General features: G+C 41.7%; 1 protein-coding gene across 16 annotated transcripts in view; it reads left to right on the forward strand.

The window, feature by feature from the left end:
- nfixb (nuclear factor I/Xb) overlaps nt 1-21,665 on the forward strand; it is a 207,693-nt gene that overhangs the window by 184,648 nt on the left and 1,380 nt on the right. For 13 of the 16 annotated variants that reach the window (XM_088069567.1, XM_088069563.1, XM_088069565.1 and 10 more), the window contains 4 exons: nt 4,362-4,537; nt 6,603-6,750; nt 10,839-10,927; nt 14,976-21,665. The exon at nt 14,976-21,665 is cut by the window's right edge and continues 1,380 nt beyond it. In XM_088069567.1, coding sequence (XP_087925693.1) covers nt 4,362-4,537; nt 6,603-6,750; nt 10,839-10,927; nt 14,976-14,993 — 431 coding nt within the window. In that variant the 3' untranslated portion in view covers nt 14,994-21,665. The remainder of the gene's footprint in view (nt 1-4,361; nt 4,538-6,602; nt 6,751-10,838; nt 10,928-14,975) is intronic. The other 3 variants (XM_088069576.1, XM_088069572.1, XM_088069575.1) reach the window with 1 other exon arrangement.

The following is a 21,665-nucleotide window of genomic DNA, read 5'->3' on the forward strand; positions in this document are numbered from 1 at the left end:
CACCCATGTGCCGTCGTCGTGCAGCTCAGCTACATCAAAGGCTGTTTAAACCAGCGAGCAGATGTGAAGCGGTGAGGTTGACCGCCGTGTCATTAAACCCTCCTCCGTGGTTGCTGACAGACCCTACGCCACTTGAGATGTAGCAACAGCAAACGCAATCTCCAATACACTCGTATACATGTTCACGCTGACGTGCACACACACACACACACACACACACACACACACACACACACAGTATCCGATCCTTGTTGTGGCCAGCTGTTGTGATTTATACAGTTGTGATTTGTTTGTTTTTACATAAACTCTTTCAGGCTGGAACTGTTCTTGCGCTGGCGTGAAAGTGCCCACCGCATCATCAGCACTGTTTTTTTTCTGCGGAGGACGAGATCCAAGAGGATTTAGGGGGTGCTGAAGTCGGGTTGAGGAGCTTGTTAGAGCCGCCTGCAGTGGTGCTGCGAGGACGCATTCAGCCGTCTTCCCTTTTAGAGCAGGGGCGTCAAACATACGGCCCACGGGCCAGAACGGCCCACCGAAGAGTCGAGTCCGGCCCTCTGGATGACTTTGTAAGGTGTGAAATCTGAAAGAAGTCGTTAATACAAGGGTCCGACTCTCTCTATCTCAAATTTATCACAAATTAAAAATTAAGTACCACTTAATTGTTTTAAATGTCTCAATTCTTTAGTGTTATTTGGTCAGCTTTGTATTCATCAGATAAAATATAGTATTTATAGTTTTTCTGGTGAGAGTAAAACGTGAACTCTGTATGACCGTGTCACTGGGCGGCTTCTCATTACAGATTTGTGCAAAACTTCAGCGATATTTTCAAAGTCACGATAAAACTCAACATGGAGGTGACTGTGTTTCCTCTGAGTGATGTCATGTGACTTCTCCTCTAGTGATAACATCCCAGTAACCATGGCGACGGATGTTCAAAACATCAGCAGCTTTATTTCTATTGCAGCCACCGCACTAGCCGTCATTATTTCCAATCCGAGGCCACGTAGGCGTGTTATGGAGCCGTGATGGAAAGGCGAGCCCCTTATACGTGGGAGTGGACACGTATGAGGGATTTCTGGGAGATGTAGTCCATGATTTCACAGAGGAATTGTGGGTTAAAAAACTTTCTCAGAGTTATATAATGCAATAACAGCTCTTGTAGCTCCTGCTGCATCATGAGGGAGCCAGTTCCTGTGACCTCACAGCGTCATGTGACCTCACAGTGTCATGTGACCTAGAAAAGACTAAAAAGGGTTTCCACTGCAGTTTGGACAAATATGGCTATTTTGAATCGCAGGAAATATCACCTCGTGCAAGCGTAAGAAGTTTTTTGTGATAAATGGGAGGTTTTTTTCATTTTTCCATTTGAGGTATTTTACATTTGCACTTTCAGTGTAGTGTTGTTATGGTGTAGATCTCTTTGGGATCTTGTTTTGCTTTGGTTTGTGTTACTGTGGTCTCTTTCACTAAAGACAATAAAAGAGAGAGGAGTGCTGGTTTGGGGATGGGGGGGTGGAGGTGGGGGTGTAGGGATTCCCTCTGATCCTGTGCCCCCCTCCTCCTCCACCATCATCCCCGCCCCGCCCCCAGAGTGTTTGGCCCTCACCCAGTCTCTAATGGGATTAGTAGGGGCCTGATAGAAGCAGGGAGACGGATCCACTGGGGGCCGGCAGCCTGGCATGGGAGCATGGTGTTGCCGGGCCTGGAGGCTCGGGCCCCTGCTCTGTGACAGGGGCGGGGTGGGGGGTGGGGGGTGATGCAGTGGGGCTGGCACTCTCATGGAGTACACTCACACACACAATGTATAAGATGCAAGAACCAAAGAGTGTTGGCAACCCGACGTGGGCAGCTGGGGGGCCCCGGTTTGGACGGAGTGGGTGTCAGACTGGCACGGCCAACAGGAGAACAGGCTTCTAATACAAATCAAGCAGATTTAGTAATGGATATAAGTCTGACAGAGAGCGCTTTGTGTTCGGTCGAAGGGCTCAACCAACTGCTCCCCTCTCACACCTCACACACACACACACACACACACACACACACACACACACACACACACACACACACCTCCTCTCAAAAACAAGAGACCGCTTTTTTTTTTAAGCTTATTAGCCGCCTTAATGCTGAGATATTTCGCACACCTGCCGCGCACATCTTCACATATCCAAAGCATATTAACAGAAAAAGAACTTGGACATACAGTGTGAACGTACAGATTAGTTTCTGTCATAGAAACAAAATGTGTCAGATGAAAAACGGCTTTACCGTCTGGGTGCCAAATTGCATCAACGCCAATGAATCACACCCTCAAAACAGCACGCAGGCGTGCAGGCATTAAGAGCGGCTAATTTAAGACAGGACTCAACGATCTCTTTGTGCTTTTTCTTCTCTGTTTGCTCTTTGGGTCTGATTTAAAAAATACAGCTTTATTGAATTTGTGTACATTCAGGTGTGTGCAGCGTCTGGATGGTGTCGGCTTGTTATGTCGTCTCTGTGAGTGTGCACACGAGTGCAACGTGAGTGTGTGTGTGTGTGTGTGTGTGTGTGTGTGTGTGTGTGTGCGTGTGTTTGTGTGTGTGTGTGTTACATCTCCTTCATGAAGCTGTAAAACATTACAAGCAATGTTCAAAATAGCTATTAACCCTTTGAAAGCTGAACACATTGAAAGATTGCAATGTAAGATTGCATGTAAGATGACCCCCCCCCCCCAAAAAAAATAAATGACTTGAAAATTATTTTAAAAAATGATAACAAGATATAAGAATAGAAAAAACGTTAAAAAGAAAAAAACAAGGCAAACAAGACATGGAGACATGGATAGAGTGCTTAAAAAATGATAATAATTATGTAACATAATTTAAGTATTTATGTATGATAATTATAAAGATAGTGTAAGATGCTAATTATAAGTATAATTCTCTGGACATTTCCCCATTTTTTATATAATTTTCAAAATACTATTTTTGATGGAAATTATCCAAAAATAAGCAAAAAAAAAATGTTAACAGTACTAGAAAATTAAGAAATTGCTTAATAAATTATTTTAACATTATTTTAATTATTTTGTAACATAATTTTAAATATGTAATTATGATCATTATCAATATAGTTTTTCACGAGCTTCTTTTTTCTTTTTTAAAAATATTTTTTCAAATTACTAATTTCTTGCAATTGTTTTGAATATTTCTTACCAAGTTGCTCGTTGTCTTTTTTCACCATGTTTTTGGAAAGAAATTGCTCCAATTTGCTCAAAGGTTTAAATGCATGTGGAAGACATCTGACAGCAGCAAAAGAAAAGTGATGCAGTTCCAGGTTTCAAAGGGTTAAACTGAAATGAGCTTTTCTTGGAAAAACAACATTATTTTTTATGTACGGCATTTCAAAACTTTCTTTTCTGTCTCCAGTTGTGATGTGATTTTCTTGCTGTCATTCATTAATTAGTCTCATCTCTCCATTCTGTAACAATGTGAAGGAGCTGGTGTCGTCCTCTCGCTCTCTGTGTCGTCCTCTCGCTCTCTGTGTCGTTATCTCGCTCTCTGTGTCATCCTCTCGCTCTCTGTGTCATCTTCTCATTCTCTGTGTCGTCTTCTTGCACTCTGCGTCGTCTTCTCGCTCTCTGTGTCATCTTCTCGTTCTCTGTGTCGTCGTCTTGCTCTCTGTCGTCTTCTCGCTCTCTTTGTCATCGTCTCGCTCTCTGTGTCATCTTCTCGCTCTCTGTGTCATCTTCTCGTTCTCTGTGTCGTCGTCTCGCTCTCTGTCGTCTTCTCGCTCTCTTTGTCATCGTCTCACTCTCTGTGTCGTCTTCTAGCTCTCTGTGTCGTCCTCTCGCTCGCTGTGTCGTCTTCTCGCTCTCTGTGTCATCGTCTCACTCTCTGTGTTGTCCTCATGCTCTCTGTGTCGTCCTCTCGTTCTCTGTGTCGTCCTCTCGCTCTCTGTGTCATCTTCTCGCTCTCTGTGTCATCGTCTCGCTCTCTGTGTCGTCTTCTCGCACTCTGTGTCGTCTTCTCGTTCTCTGTGTCGTCTTCTCGCTCTCTGTGTCGTCTTCTCGCTCTCTGTGTCGTCTTCTCGCACTCTGTTGTCTTCTCGCTCTCTGTGTCATCGTCTCGCTCTCTGTGTCGCCCTCATGCTCTCTGTGTCGTCTTCTCGCTCTCTGTGTCATCTTCTCGCTCTCTGTGTCGTCCTCATGCTCTCTGTGTCGTCTTCTCGCTCTCTGTGTCATCTTCTCGCTCTCTGTGTCGTCCTCATGCTCTCTGTGTCGTCCTCTCGCTCTCTGTGTCGTCCTCTCGTCCTCTGTGTCGTCCTCTCGCTCTCTGTGTCTTCCTCGGCTTGTGTCCCTCTAACAGAAATGTCTCTGTCGGCAGGGAGTCCCCGTGCTTCAGCCTCGGCCTTGCACTTCCCGTCTCCCTCCATCATCCAGCAGTCTAGCCCCTACTTCACCCACCCAACCATCCGCTACCACCACCACCCTGGACAGGACCCCCTGAAGGAATTTGTGCAGTTTGTCTGTGCTGATGGCTCGGGGCAGGCAGCCGGACAGGTAAGGCTCCACGCCAGAGAACAGAAACACCGTGACTTTTTTTTTAAGTGCCATTTATACAGAAACTGCAGATGTGACACAGCTTGCATCTAGCTTTCATTAGATTTTTCCTGTATTAATGGCGTTTGATGCAATCATAAAACATTTTAACAGACCAATGGAAGGAGAGAAATGAAGGAAGGATATTGTTGTAAAATTTTGCATATGAAAGCAGAAAATATTGCAATAATATTTATAATTTTCATAAGCAACTGTTTATCTAATTGTGAAATTAATTAATTTCTGAATATCTGGTGTTGAAGTTTAAATACAGCTGAAGTTATAGCATAAAATATTTACTTTTTAAACCATCTGTCTGACTTTATCTGGGTTTTATTTTACCTCTAAAATGTCCAATTTCCAGAAGTTTATTTCTTTATTTATTTATTTATGTTATTTTTTAGAAAAAATATATTTACAATTACATATTTAAAATTATGTTACAAAATTATCATAATTAATAATAATAATTTTTGCACTTTAGTTTTTTTTGCAAGTTGTTGTTGGTCTTGTTTTTCTATTTACTTTTTTATATACTTTTTTGTTTTGTTTTAAATACTATTTTCAAATATCTGCATCTATACTACTATTTTTTCTTTTTATAATTGTTTGGCAAATTAAAAAGAAAGCCAATTTGCTCAGGTTTCAAAAGATTAATTGCTATTTGGAGCATTGCTTATGTTTTATGAGCAATGAGCAACTTAGTAAGAAATGTTCCAAAAATGGCAAGAAATCAGATGATTTAGGGAACAAAAACATAAGGAAATACTTTATTTTTTTTATCATAATTATATATATATATATCATAATTATTTAAATTATGTTACATAATTATCATAATTTTTAAGCACTATCTTAATCTTTTTTTAATTTCAGCTCATTTTAAGTACTTTTTACAATATTTTTGCAATTTTTGGGGTAATTTCCTCTTTCCTTGCTTCCATGTTTTTGGAAGAAATCAAGCCAGTTTACTCAAAGAGTTAAACCACAAGAAATCTGGCCAATGAATTCCAAAGTAAAATATATCAAAATTAGGAATTCAGTTGCTTATGAGAATTCAAATTAATACGGCCTGCTTTTGCTTCCGTATGAGAGCATATTTTAGGAATGTCGAAAGCAACACCAACTCGCTCTAAAATCTCAAACTGAATTGAGCATGTTTGCATTGCTTTAAAATGCAAAGCTATGATAATTATATGTAAGTCATCACTTTAGGTGCTCACAGTGCATGCAAACAGCTTATTATATGGTGTTGTATGTTGTCACACAATATAGAAAAATACATAAATACACTCCACAGCAACACACGTGAACACACCGGACATTTGTTTATTCAGCTGGTCTACAAATCTTTGTGTTGTCTTGTCGATGTCATTTTGCCGTTTGCTGTTTCAAACCCCAACGTTCCTCCTCCCTTCTTTTTTTTCTTTATTTTTTTGCTCCACCCAACCCCTCAGAAGTGACAAACCATCAGCACGAGCGTGAACCAATCACGGCACCCCTCAGCCCAGCATCCCCGCCCCCTGTGTTTGTGTCATCGTGTCTCTGTTTTCATCTCGTAGCCGTTCAGATTTCAGTTGGAGTTTGGTTGTTTGGTGCTGGTATCGTTGGTGGTGTTGTGCTTGTGTAGACGAGTATTCTCCCATGGTTTTTGATTTTTTGCCATCTTCTGGACGAACCCAGTCAATAATTTGCTCACTCCACACCTCCTCCTCCTCCTCCACCCACCACGGACCTCACCCCCCACCTCCCTCCTTCTCCTGTGGGAACCTCTCACCTCAAGCTCCAGCTCCTCTCAAACCCCGTGGTGATTATGATTTCTCACACCTCCATAAAAAGATGCCGTCCACATACATCATTCCTTTGGTTGTTGTTTCCCACCACCACCCTCCTTCCACCTCCCACCTCCTCCTCCGTCATGGATATTTTTTTGGACCTGGCCTCCCGAGCTGCGTCCTCTTTTTTTCATTCCGTGTCTGCGGATTGTCGCATGTCGCCCTCCTGACCCTATTTGTGTTGTCTGCAGCCAAACGGGAGCGGCCAGAGCAAAATGCCAGGCTCCTTCTTGCTGCCTCCACCTCCCCCAGTGGCCCGCCCAGTGCCCCTCCCTATGCCCGACTCTAAACCCAACAGCACGCCCCCTGACGGCGGACTCTCCTCGCCCGCATCTCCGTGTAAGTGACCCCCGCAGAGACCGATCTCAAACCAGCAACAAATCAGAGAACCCCGACAAACCCCTCTCCAGTGAAAAGACCCCTGCCATTCTTCTTCCTCCAACTTCGTGCCATCATTGTTCCTGTGTCTCCAACATCTCACCTCCTCCTTCTGTCGTGGAGGCCTCGCTCAGGACGCACCGAGGAGCTCAGAGTAGATCGAGACGAATCTTTCATGACGGACTCCGGTGGTGCTCATCAGGGTTCTGTTTTAGGCCCCCTTCAGTTTTGGCAGCTCTTGAGCATTGTCTGGTGTGGATCCCAGTTTTTCTCCTCCCAAATCCTCCTCTCTTTCCCTGAATGGACTCATGAGCAAACCTTGTGAAATAAATAAGCAAATGAAGAATATTAACCCTTTTAAACCCGCATCGACATCCGTTTTCTTGTGCTGCATTCAGACACATTTCAATAGCAAATGTTTGAGCAAATCGGTTTGATTTCTTTCAAATAATGTGGGGAAAAAAGGCAATGAGCATGTGCAATGAATAAAAGGTGACAAGAAAAATAAGGGAAGAGATATTAGCATAAAAAAGGGTGAGAGAGAAGAGGGGATGACATGCAGCAAAGGGCTTCAGGTTGGAGTCGAACCCGCGGCCACTGCGGGAGGATGTAGCCATTTGTACATGGGACGCCTACACTATAAGGTCGGCTACTGAGTGCCCTGAAAATGAGTTATTAAAAAGAAAGAGGGACAGAGAGATAGTTATAAGAAAAATTCTCAGAAATTATATTTTTTAAAATTTTAGAATTATTTTTTCAAAATATTATTATTATTATTATTATTATATATTTACAATTATGTAATCAGGAATATATTTATATGTATGTTTTTCTGATTGTAAAACGTATCCTAATTTTGAAGCGTGATTTGTTCCACTTAATGAGAGGCATTAATTAGCATGACATGGTTGGTTCTGCTGGATTTCTTAGTTCTTCTAGTTTTATACTTTATAATACTAGTATCATGACAGTAGCTTTAAAACTCAGCTCGGTGCAGCGCCGAAACACAAGAATGTGGTCTGTGATTAACACAATTTAAAAAAATAAAATAAAATAAACATAATGCATAATGACAGCCCTAATATTTATTTTTATGTTTTTTATTTCATCAATTTTTGTTTTAGCACTTTTGTCATTTCGTGATTTTTTTTTTGTTCCTTACTTCAGGTTATTTTCTTGTAACTTTTTGCTCTTTTTTTTATTTGAGTTTGAATTTTTAGGTCATTTCTTGTCCAGCTTTGCCTTCTCCCCATGTTTCTGACAGAAATCAAGCTGATTTGCTTGGGTTTCAAAGGGTTAATTGCTTCTTGCTTGTGAAGAGCACAAATTTAGGGCAGTTAATTTATGGACTCCAAAACATTCCAGTAGAAATTGGGACACTGGTGAAAAAATTGAAGGTTTTGGCTGAGGTGATTTTAGCTCTCCTTTTGTTCGGTGATTCAGCGGCAGAATAGGTGAATGTTTTTAAGGTGACGGGACGATGTCCGTCCAACTGTGGGGTTTGTCTCACAACACATTTGTCTCCCTCACCTGTGATAGGAGGGGCACTGGATGGAGCACTTTAATTTTCTGTTGTTTTTGTTGTTGTTTTTAGCGTTCCTTCAGAGTTAGTGTTTGCGTTGTTCCCCCCAGTCAGCGTCTCTGAGTCTTCTATGTCTTATGTATGTTACTCCAGTTCTTAGAAACACATGGACGTATCTCGTATATGTCCATACACATGAATCTCCAAATTCTCTCCCTCCCTGTCTCCCTCCTTCTTGTCCTTTCCCACACACACACACATACACACACACACACACACACACACACACACACACACACATACACACATACATACATACATACACACACACACACACACATACATACATGCATGAGTCTGCGCGCTGCATCCTGAGTCCATCAGTGATGCTGGAGTCTGTAGGGTTCCTCAAACTGCCCTAAATTTGTCATTTAGGTTTGATGCCAGTGGGTTTTAAACGTCCCTGACTGATCCTCCAGGTCCCGGTGCGCTCAATCACTTCCAGCTGAGTTTATCGGCGGCTTTTAATCACTCAGGGAGATCTTAGTTTGCATACCAGATTTTGGCAGACTTCTCCGTGGAGTTTTGGTGACCTTGATGAAATACAGCAGAAGCACTACTTTAATTTATCTGTTTGTTTGGGGTTTTTTGTGTGTGTAGTAAACACTTTAAAATTCCTGAGAAAAAAGTTGCAATAACATGATTTTTTGAGGAATCAGCTGTGTTCATAGTTATGGTAATTACATATTTTACACTTTAAAATTACTTTTAAATACAAGCAACTCTAAAACTCACCAATTAACACATTTACACAATACATATCATATTTTGAAATGTCCTTTAAACTAATGTTAAATACAAAATTATTGAATGAACTGCAGCTACAGTCAAGTTAAGTAAAGTAAATTCGTTTTATATTGAAATTTTTAAAGTATTTTTATGATTAAATAAATCAAAGCTGGAAGCTTCTGGTCAACAGCTGGATGACAGATAAACAAACACCGTGGCTGCTTTAACCGTGAGGATTCATTCACTGTGAGCCGGCAACAAACTAACAGTTCTCCAGTTCAAATATTACTAATATTACAAGTCGCTCTGCCGCTCCATGGTCACAAAATGTGACTAAATAGTCGCGATCAGAGCTCTGCAAATACAAACACACCTCATCTGCTCACACTCCCACTCAATACACTGTTGATGATTTATTTTCTGTAAGCTGAAAACAAACTACACTTCAGATATTAACAGAATTTGCAAATCGCAGCAGTAAATTTGACTAAATATAATGGAGCTCTGCAAAAGCCCTGCTCTGTGTGTGTGTCTGCAAGAGGCAGAGAGTCGAAACGCTTGTGGCTTATAAAAACGACGTGACAATTTATACTTGTAACATATTCAAAATTATGTTACAAAACTATTCTAATTTCTTTTCCGGGTTATTTCTATGTTTGTTTGGGGTTTTTTTGTTTCTGTATTTTTTTTAAAAAATACTAACTAATTTGGTTTTAACTTTAACTAATTTTAAGGTTATTTTCTTGTACAAATTTTCTTGTACAATGTTTTGTTTTTGTTTTTTTTTTTGCTGATTTTTACTTTTTACTAACTTATAAAGTTAAAAGCTAAAACTAATTAGAACATTTTCAAATAACTAAGGAAAAACAATCTATATTATAATTATTACATTTATGAACGTTTTTTAATGTAGACACAATGAGCACAAAAACAGATAAAGAGCAAAGCAAACACTAAACTAACAAACAGGAAAATATGATGTCATGGGATGTTTAAACAAATGTTTGTAATTTAAGGTCGAATCAGTACACGTGATACATACAGTGATTATGGAGGATCGTTTCATCAGCTAAATAAAGGCACCATTTTTCCAACGCTGTTTCAAAAATTTGAGAAAATAATAGATCTGTAAAACAAAGTTCAAAGCTTCATTTTCAACACTGACATTCCAGCTTTTAATCAACATCGACGCTGCACAGCTTATACGTGTATATATATATATATATATATATATATATATATATATATATATATATATATATATATATATATATATTTAGTCTATTCATTCTGTTTAAACCAGGTAGTTGTTGATGTCAGTTTTATGGAATTGCTATGGGTGATTTCTTTGTATTTTTGTTTGTTTCTTTGTTTTCTTTTTTACCTTTTTCTTGGCTCATTGACAGTTAAATGTCTGGTATTTTCTGCTAATATCTTGTTAATTTCTGGGTCAATTATTCTTAAGTTGCTCGTTGCCTTCTTTCAATGTTTTTGAAAGAAATCAAGAACAAATTTGGTGATTTTGTGTTGAGGTGCATCACTTCTGTGAGTCTGAAATGTGAAATGTGGCGTTGCTCGGTGAAATTTAGAGGTGGATTTTGTTACGTTGTGATGGAGCCAGGCGGCTGTTTTCTCTTGTATTACTCTTTGTGCTAAGCTAACATGCTGCTAACAGTGACATCAAACTTCTCCTCCAACTTTGGGCGCTGACGTCTTTGTTTGTCCTCTGTCTCTCCAGCATACTCCACGCCAGGCGCCACAGCTCCCAACAGGTTTGTCGGCATCGGATCACGGGACAACAACTTTCTGAACATCCCGCAGCAGACGAGGTAGGACGACTCCCACGAATAGTGTTTCTGTCAATTAATGCAAAGTTCCCGCTTCAGGGGTTAAGGTTGGTAAGGGCACAGGTGCACAAGGACCAGGTGAGTTAAAAAAAAAAAAAGTTTTCCTTATGTTTTTTTTTGTTTGTTTGAATGAAATAAAATTAAATAACAGAAAATTCTATAATATAACATAAAACAAAACATAAAATTAAATAAAATAATAAAATTAAATAATATAATGAACAAAATGAAATAAAATAAATAAAATAAATAAAATAAATAAAATAAATAGAATAAATAAAATAAATAAAATAAAACAAAATAAAATAAAGAATAAATAAAATAAAATAAATAATGAAATAAAAAAATAAAATAAACAAAACTAAATAAAATAAAATAAAGAATAAATAAAATAAAATAAAATAAGGCGTTGGTCCACGTTCTCAGGACGGGCACAGAAAGTATCCGTTTGTAGCCCTCTGGTGTCTGTGCACTGATCGAAGTTTTAATGTCAGATTGACAGATTAAATGATATTTAAAAATATCAAATAATGTGTGAAATTAATATTTCACAAAAAAGAGGAGAGGGGAAAAAGGGAAAGAATAACAAAAAAATAAATAGATATTTTAAAAATAGATAAAAGATAAAAATATAAATATTTAAAAATAGAATTAAAGTAAAAGTAGAAATAAGTGCTAATGTAATGAAGACACACTTATGTTCATGATAAAAACATAAATGATGAGCGTTGTACCGGGGGAACAGTGTTGGACATAACACGGGGACACGCTCGTCTCTGTGCGTTCCAGTCTGTCTCCGCTGTGATCACCGGTCAAACTCAGGAAACTTATTAACTGTGTGGACGTGCGCCAAAATATTTCTTACTCCCCGAATCCCTGAAACCTGCTGCTGGGTTTCCTCTCACAGCGTCCCACAGCGCGCCGTCAGCGTGTGTGTTTGTACATGCGTATTTTACCGTACGTCTGCGCTTCACCATATGTGCTCCGCTGTTTGTTTGGCTCGTATGGACCCTTTCCCTCGCTCTCTCTCCCGCCTTTCTTACACTCTCTCTTTTTGGCTTCGTCCTCTCCTCATTTTCTCTGCCTCCTACTTTCACCTTCTCCCTCCGCCGCTCCGCTCCTCGCTCATACGCCTCCTCCATTACCAGCAGTACTTTTCTCATTAGTGTCCAACCACACCCACCTGGAGCCGGCTCAGCTCCTCCACACATGGAAACCATCTCAAACTGCCGGCCTGATCCCCTCCCTTGTTTCTCTTCCTTCTTTTTCCTGCGTTTCCATTTCCACCCCTTCATTCCTGATCCTGCGCCTCTCCTTATTCCCCTTCCTCTCTTTCTCACTCCGCTCTTCGCCTCCTTTTGCTCCTCGAATCTAAACACGGTCAGTTTTTCGTGGTTTTTGGGGGTTTTCAGTCAGTTTGTCTCAAGAACGCGTCGAGGACATTTCTTCAAATTTTACCACAAACGTCCACTTTGACTGAATGAGCAGATCAGAATTCGGTGTTTGTGAACTCATATCAATATCTGAAGAACACCTCGTGGGACTTTTCCTCAAATTTGGCACAAACGTCCACTTGGACTCAAGAATGACCTGACTATAATCTGGTGGTTGAAGGTCAGAGGTCAAAGGTCACAGTGAATCCAAACTTGAAGCAGGTGCTGAACCAAACATGAGAGAAAAGTTAAAAAAGGCAGAAACTGACCGCAGGTTTGTTTTTTTTTATGAACTTTATTAAAATGATTGAACGTTAATATCAAACATTGTAAATCCTGTTTATGTTGGTGTCATTGACATCAGCTGAACGGAGCGAAAGCAGCAAACAAACAAATGAAAACACGCAGACGGCCTCAAACATTGAAAGTAGATAGATCTTTATTTCCAAACATAGTAAATCAAAGACACATTTAACAATCCGATAACTGCAATAATTATAAATATAGCTGTTTTTTTGTAATTTTCCTTAGGTATTTGAAAATGTTCTGATTATTTTCTCTCTTTTTTTAGCTAATTTTAAAGTTAATTTTCTTGCCACCTTTTACAACCCCAAAATTAGCACAAAATAAAAGTTAACAGTACATTTTTTTTAAATAAAAAAAACAACATAGAAATGACCCAGAAAAGTGCTTAAGAAATTTTGTAACATAATTTGAAATATGTAATTATGATCAGAATCGATATAGTTTTTCCCAAGCTCTTTTTCCTGTTTATTTTTTTATAATAATTTTCTAAATGTACTAATTCTTTTCAATCTGAGAGATTACGTGTTTTTGAAAGAAATCACACAAATTTTTCAAAGGTTTAAATGTTCGAGAAAGACAGAAAAAAAAAAAAACTGACGACGATCCAAAAGGGTTAATAGTTTTCATGATGCGGCTCCCAGAAAACAACACCAAAAGATAGATGATGCTCTTTGGGAAATGATGGAGGACAAAGAGACGAGTGGACGTGGAGACTCGAGGACGGCTCGCGGTGACATCGGTGGGGTCGGCGCGCCCTCTGGTGGCCAACGCGACGCACTGCAGCAGCAGAGGAGGAAACAGGACACCACAGGCGGGACAGGCGGGACACGAGGGACAGGAGGGACAGGAGGGGAGACGGAGTTTAGGAACTCACAGAAGTCACGTCCCGGCCGTCTCGTTACCCCCAGCAACCAGACATGATGTCATAGCCAGTTGATCTTGAATTTGAGAAGGGGTAGCTGCAGAGGGGGGGGGGCAGGAAAGAAAAGAGGGTGGTCACTGTCTGCTGCCAAGGATTCAGAGGGAGTGTTTACGGGAGAGACGGATGGAGTTTGGGAGACGGAGAGAGAGGCAGAGTAACTAAGAGGGGAGAAGTTACAATGCCCCAAGGCCTGCTGGGACAGCGCCCGGGGGAGCGGGGGGGCTGAGAGGGCAGGAGGGAGGGGGGGGCGGGGCATTCATGTGACCTGTTAGTCAAACTCAACAAAAGGCTGCTTCCCCGGAGGCTCGGAGGAGTTTCCAAGGCTCGACTCGCAGAATGTTGGCGAGATCTCGGTGCCAGCGGGTCCTGCAGGCCGAGCGGGCGGCGGTGACCCAGTTCTGCTCCCGCGGAGAGACGCGGCGTGGAGAGGGTGCGAGTGCCAGACTGCTCTCCCCCTGCCTCGGTCCTCAGGACTCAGGACCGCTCTGTCCCTCAGTGGACTACAGGAGCGGTGGACAAAAGTCGACACGGTGCACCCAGTCAATAACAAAGACACCTTACAGCTCCGACTGCGTCCACTCTGTGCGTCCCAGTGGCCCCAGTGTGATGTTTTCCTCTCGTGTGGCACAGATCGGATACGTTACGAGCAGGAAAAAAGCTTGTGAAATCGGATAATCACAGTTCAGTTTGAGGCCTCAATCATTCAAATGACTCAAACATCTGCAAATGACATTATAGTCGGACCATAATCCCTGGGAGGACACCCGGCCCTGACGCCGATTTTTAGGGCTGGAACGAAATGCTTTTGCCCCGATTCCTTTGTATCACGATACCTGGCTGCCGATTCTGATTTATCGCGATTCGATAGTATCGATTATCGCGAAAGTGCAGTTTTAAACGCTCTCGGCTGCAGTGTCAGTGGAAAATAAAAAGCGTAAAAGCAAAGTACGAGGAGGTCACATGAACTAAAGCCGTGTTTCCGTGTGTGTGTCACTTCTGTACATTTACATTTGTTAATTCCTCTGTATTTTAACCCTTTGAAACCTGAACGCAGGGGGAAAAGCAATGAGCAAGTTAACAAGATACAGTCCAGAAATTAGCCAAAAATCTTACAAGAAGATGACCCGAAAAAAAAACTAACCTAAATTTGAAATATATGTGTATGTCTTTATTTTATATATTTTATTGTATTTTTTCTGGAACATAATTGTTATTATGAATGTAGTTTGCTGGACATTTTTCCCTTTTTGATAATTTTCTAATTTCTAATTTCAGAGGGTCAAATATCTGAGTATTTGTTTGTGTTTTTGTTCACCGGGTTTGATGCTGACGTGATGTCACTTCCTCTCCTCTTCTTCTTTCTCTTCCAGTCTTGGTTCCTCTGACAAGATCTGTGTCCAAACCAGCAACTAGAATTCTTTCTTTACAATCGGAAATAGAAAAAAAAAAACGCAGGATAATAATCGTCCTCCAACCAACGAACCACCGAGCGGCCCTGACAGAACGTCTCACCTGATCCAAAATATAAACCGAGCAGCGCAGGAAACCACAGCAGCAGCACGACGCTTTTAGAGGAACTCTGGACTCATTTTACCCAGTCAGAGGGAGGAACCGTTTTTCGAGGAAACAGATGGAAAGATGGACACGAGGACAGAGAAGGGGCTGAGGGGACGGACGGCAGCGAGCAGGTCTCTCCTGAAACCAGCGAACCAGCACAACGCAGCAGGAGGAGCCTGAGGAGGGAAAGGCGGTCTCCGACTCTGCGAGGACGCGTGGCGTTAACCGACGGCTGAGAAAATCAACCAGAATCAGGTCACACTTCTAACCAATCCACAGCCTGATCCAAGATTTCCACTGAAAGCTGCAGTCCTGTGATGTCCGTCATCACCCAAAAAAACAAAAAACAAAATCAAATTGACCCTCTGAGGGTCCAAGTTTTTAAACCCAACTACTAACTAGAGAGACCATGCCAAAACATGTCCTGATTTAAAGGTTGCACTAGAATCAATTAACACTAATCTTAACGATGTGCACTATTTACCTACGAGGCATGGCAGGTAAACCGGACTTGCCTATGAAAGAGTTTTAAAGAGGAAGGCTCGAGACGCCTTCACGTGTCCTCAACCCGCCCACCGCTCACTTCGACCAATCATCGGCCTCCGCTCACTCTCACGTTTAACCCCGCACACGACCCGAAAACACGCACACAGTTGCCCCCGTAGATGGTCCGCAGGTGGTGGTGTCGTGTTCTCACATTTTCACACGCAGAAAGCCCGCTCTCCTTTAATTCGATATCCAAACACACACACACGCACGCACACACACGCTGACGATGTGAGTGTGCGTCACCTCCGACAGTTTTCACGACTCCAGACAGCAGCTATGGGTTTCCCCCCTTTGCCCCTCTTGTAATGTAGATGAATGATTTTGTTATCTCTTGTGTGTTCTCTTATTTGAATTTATTCCTTTTTGGATTTGTACTATTTTATAATTGTTTTGTATTTGAATGACAGCACCTTATAGAGAAACACAGACGCGGCGTAGACAGGGTGGTCGGCCGACCCGGGGTCAGATCGTACGTGCACAAACTTCAAAGACAAAGTTTGACGTTTTGGGTGAAAATAACGTTTATTCTTTTTTCTCGCTGTGAGTTAGACGAGAAGATCGACGCCGCTCTCGAAGTCTCGCAGAACGCAGCCGGAATCCTCCCGCAGCATAAATTCGGTGCGGCTCCGCTGCGAGACGTGGATCTGATAAACAGCATCACGTTTGATGTACGATGACATCATCTACTGAATCGCAGGCTTCGCCGGACGTCCATCGTGGTCAATGTGCGAGAACAAAACGTCATCGGCGTGCGTCGTCCATCCTGACAGAAAAATGTAAACAAACCTGAATCGAGCTCTCGCTGTAGCGGCATTTATGCGTCAAAAAAAAATGTGGACGGCGAGAAAAGAAGCCGACTCGGCGCGCCAATTTCACAACAAAAGTTTAAAGTAATTACGAGCACCTATCAGCATTTGGCAGATCGCTGATCTCTGCGTCTTTTCATGCTGCGTTTCTGTTGGTTGGTCAGTTGACGTCTCACGGTGAGACGATCGTCCCAAATTTCTGAATTTGATCCCAGGCCTCCGTTTTAGAGCCGCACACCGAGAGGTGCACGCCGGCCTTTCAGACCCAGACTCAACAGCCTGAGATCAAGAACTCGCAGTGATGTCGCGTCGCCACACGCCGCAAAGACGACAACCGACAGCCATCCGGCACGTTGTGCACCTGCAAAAAAACGAAAAACCTCCACGTCAGCGTCAGACGTCGTCTGATTTTGTTCGCACATTTAAAACTACTCAGTGTGGAAACAAAGAAAACGTATTTATGTCTTCAGAGATTCACGGAGGATTTTCTGCAGAAAGCGTACACGAACGCGCAGCGAGGCGGAGTCAGACTGCTCGCAATAGCTTCATCTTTAACCCTTTGAACGCTGCGCAAACTGATTTCTTTCCAAAACACAGAAAAAAAAGGCGATGAGCATCTTGGCTGGAAATGTTTAACAAATTTCAAGAAATTAAATCAGTAGATTGAAACTTTTTTTAAGGAAAGGAAAAGTTTCCAGAGAACTATGTTTCTCATTATCACACTTTCTCATTATTAAACTTATTTTACAGTTATTTTTAAGCCTTTATTTTCAGATATTTTCCCCGTTTTATGTTTGTTTGTGTTTTAATTTGTTGGGTTATTTTGTGCTCATTTTCTGCTGCGTTTTATTAATGTCTTGCTCATTTCTGAGTCATTTTTTCTTCTTCTTTTTTTCTGTGTATTTGGAGGAAATCTGACACGAGAGCGTTGATCTTCTAGTCTAACTTCCAAAAAAGAAAACGGTGAATAAGTGTATTTTGCATAACGTCAGGCGGGTTCGTTTGCTCTCAGTGCCACATCTTTGCCACGTACTGTACATGGACGACCACATAAAGCAGGATTTTGACAATCACAGGAAGCTTTTTTTTTCTGGGGAACTTACCTGCTGAAGCGTACAGGTCAACAAAAAAGCCCCGTCTGCTATCTGACCCGGGTACAGCCGACGGCGGCGGTGGCGTCGGCGGTGATACACGAGCGACAAAAAGACAGAACCGAGGAGGGAAGGTTGCTGAAGACGGGACTCAGAGTAAAAGAGAGAGAGCAGCTCTTCTTTCTGTCTCCCTAAAGTTTACCCTGATGTTTACACTCCCAGACGGGCCGCCGCTCCGAGAGCCGAGCGCGCCACACTGCGGAGCAAAATGAATATGTGACATATCTGGCTGTTTGCGGCGAGGGAACCAGGGCCTCTGACAGTAGGAGGATCACCCGTGCGCCCAGCTTTGTTTTGGCGCGCCGGGTCAGGTCGAGGATATCGGTTGCTATTGTGACCCCCCCCCCCCAACACACACACACACACACACACACACACACACACACACACACACACACACACCAGCGCTCCCCCGAGCTGAATCGATGAGCCCTTAATGATCAAAACTGCACTAAAAACAATCAAACCAGCCGACCGTGTGAGTTTAGATTGACCGCCACTTCGCGTTTCACATCGCCGGGATGGAAACACACACGTAGAGCACAGATCGCCACTTCTAAAGACCACTCACTATTAAACGCCCCCCCCTTACTGAAGCACGCGCGACTGAATTCAAAGGGAAGTCTTAAAAAATTAGACAATCTGAGGAGGCCTTTATGCTTTTTTTAATTTCAATCATCAGTTTTCTCCTGTTCAAAAATCATCCAACCTCACAAAATAACTGGACTGCCTGGCCGTGTTCTTCACTGCAGGGAAACATAGTCGGCCAACCGACTGGCGCCCATCTCATCGTAGAGAGAACTAGCTCTGCCGACGTTATCGATGGCTAAAGGTGATTTCTTTTCTAATCTATGGAAGTGCCTCTGTATTCCCATTATGCAATTTGTCAAACATGAATTCAGGTTCTTTTTTCTCACATATAAGCTATAGTGAATGGTGAAAAATTTATGTCAGGAGAAGGGGAAAAAAAACAGCTCACTAGATAATCGCAAGCATCTTTATATATAATACACATATATATTTATAGATATATACATTTTTTTTTATTTGCAAGATAAGCTGTGTGGCAGTCTAGTTATTTTTTGAAGCATGGCGTACATCGCACAGTCATAGGATGCATCTCCAAAAACCGCCGATTAGAGCTAAAGTACCAGTCTCTAAACCCACGCCGAATCGAAACAAACCCACGGCAAATACGACAGTAGACACAGTGATGACGATGTAGTTGAGGATCAATAAGAATTAGGTTTTGTTGTTTTCTTTCTTGTTTTGATGGGAAGTATTGTTCTTGAAACTAAATGATGTATGTTGATTGAGCCATGTGCAATGCCTTGGTAGAGGAATTGTGTTTGTTTGTTAGCGACTGTTTGAGGGTGTCACGAGAAAAGAGGGAAAACCCTCTGAGGTTTTGTTTTTGTTTCAAGTCCACGTGCTCCGGGACTCTAAATACGAGGGCGGCGAGAAAAATATCCCAGTCTTTGTAAGTAAGTTTGGGGAAGTTGTTTTTAATTTCCTTTTTTTTTTTTCCTTTTATCACTTTTTTAAGAAAAAAAATTGTTTTCAAAATGTGGGAGGGCTGAAGGAACAATTTTTCAACTCATAAAATATATATCACTATGAAACCTGGTGCTTTCGTAAAGAATAAAGTACATTCAATCTCTATTATACATAAATAATAATAAACGAAATTAAGTGTTATCATAAAAGCAAATTTTAGGAAAACATGCATTATTCTATTTCTCTTTTTGTATTTACCAAGGGGGGAGGGGTTCATCGTATGAAAAGGTTGTTGTGACAAAAGGCATTTTTCCCCCCCAACCTTTACACCGCCGCAGAGCGACAGTCGCAGGGAAGAGAAACCAGCGTTCGGTACCCGACTCGAGTCCGTCCCTCCAGGATGTCACCGGCAGTTTTTGGGATCATTGCGACCTGAAATGTCTGATTTAACTGCATCTTTAACCAAATATTGCGATGCATGTTGCAGCTTTGTAACCGACCAATCACACGTTGCAACATTTTTAGGTGTTTTTTTTCCTCCAATTAAATTTCAGGATCAACTTAAATTTGCAAAAATAGTTGCATTGTTGTCTCAGATCCAGAGCGTATTATAATGAGAATAATGAGTGTTGAAATTCCTCAAATAAATCAAACTTTTTTCCAGGCCTTGAAATGTTTTGGAATTAAGGGAATGTTTTGGAAAAGTTTTGAATATACACGATTGTTGAAAATATTTCCATAAAAAAATGTCAAACATTTGTAACTTTGATAACAGTCGGGTAACGTTAGGAGAAACAGGGAGAACACTGCGGCAAAAAGAGGCTGATTGAATCAATACCAGGCACCCAAAAAAGCAGCTCAGCCTTCAGCTTTCGGTTTTTCCAAGTGGCCGAATCGTGTGCTGCCCAAAAATAATTTTCCCATAAACCACATTCATAAAAGAGACGTCTGCTCTCCCTTTTTGGTGCTCACGGTTTCAGAAAAATGAAGTGAATGATTGAATTTTAGAAAATCTTACCGAGCTGACGATGTGTGTAGCACGTCCATATCGACAAAAATTTTAAGAATTATATTCGTGATCTGAGCAGATAACTAACGTGAACTCCAGCAGCCCGATGTTCTCCATCCAAAGATCTTCTGTGAAAATGAGCTGCGTTGAGACCGAGCCTCTAACTGAGACCAAAATGCGTTTTAACGCGGTCAAATTTGCGGTAAATTTTACGACAGTCGGACATAATTTGAGGTCAGATTCGCAACGTTGCAGCATCCTGGAGGGACTGACGTGATCCGAGCGCGGGACAAAGACAAGATCTTCCCCAGTTTGGGAGATGCACAATTCCGGATTCAAAGAAAGCAGAAAAAAGGAGATCTGGTTATTTTGGTGTAAACGTCCGGTTGGTTCAGGGAGAGGGAATCAGTCATCAATTCAAGTGAACCCCCCGCCCGAATCCCCGTCTCCCGCTGTAAATGATTATAAATATTTGTTTGGTGATGTAGTGTTTTAGACTCAGAGCATCTTAAAGGTTGTCCCTAAAAAGTGCCTTTTGTTCACAGACTCCATCTTGTAATCCTGAGTGCCCGTCTCGAAAGAAAAAAAAAGTCCCCTCCTTCATACTTCTATATCTTTCTCTTCCTCTTCTTGGAGCTTTTTAAAGCAGTATACATAGTACTAAAGGAAATTGGTGTGATTTAGTTCCTCTTTTTATTGTTGAATAATTAAGAAAAGCAAAAAAAAAAAAAAAAAAAATCTGTCTTGCTTCTCTTCCTCTGTATCTTGTCTTCTGTCTATCTTGGACACTGGAGTAGTCTGTAGCCGCGTAACCCTCCTCCTCCTCCTCCTCCTCCCCCTCCTCCTCCCCCTTCCTTTTCTCTGAACGGCGGGGTTTAAAAAAACGAAAAAAACAAAAAAAAGAATACGCAAAGATTTTTTTGTCTGAGCAGAATGCAGTTAGCTCACATGTTATTCTTGTCTGTACGCTTCACATTGTATTACCATACCCATCTTCTTCAGCTTCTCCATTCAACAGCTAATGTAAGTGAACAAGTTGCACCGCGGCGCTCTGGGCCGCGCTGAGGACGGCGGCCGTGCGGGGCCAAACCCACCGCGGCGGAGCGGGAAAAGCACTCTCGGGAGCTGGGGTTTAAAGCGTGAGACGAGCAGTAGGACAGCTAGTGTCGGCAGGTTTCTTTGTAATCTTTGTTTCTATCTATTTATTTTTTTATGATTTGGATTTTGCTTTTTTTTATTTTGGTCTGTTACTGCGTATCTTAGGAGGACACCGCGTCGTTCAGTTATGCACCTTTCTAGTGATTGAATGAGACTTTTTTTTTTAAAAAAGGAAAAAAAAAACTGACTCGAAGCACCTTATAAGCGGACCGGTTCCACAGCGCGGAGACTGAGAGGCTCCGACTCAGCACAATCACAAGAGACGTTGATTCGCCGCCGTCTGAAATCACAGCGTTTGATTGACCAAAGCCATACGGTTCCAAAAGCCGT

Source organism: Plectropomus leopardus, chromosome 18 (genome assembly GCF_026936395.1).
Source record: "Plectropomus leopardus strain MGB_pleo_1.0 chromosome 18, ASM2693639v1, whole genome shotgun sequence".
Lineage (NCBI taxonomy): Eukaryota > Metazoa > Chordata > Actinopteri > Perciformes > Serranidae > Plectropomus > Plectropomus leopardus.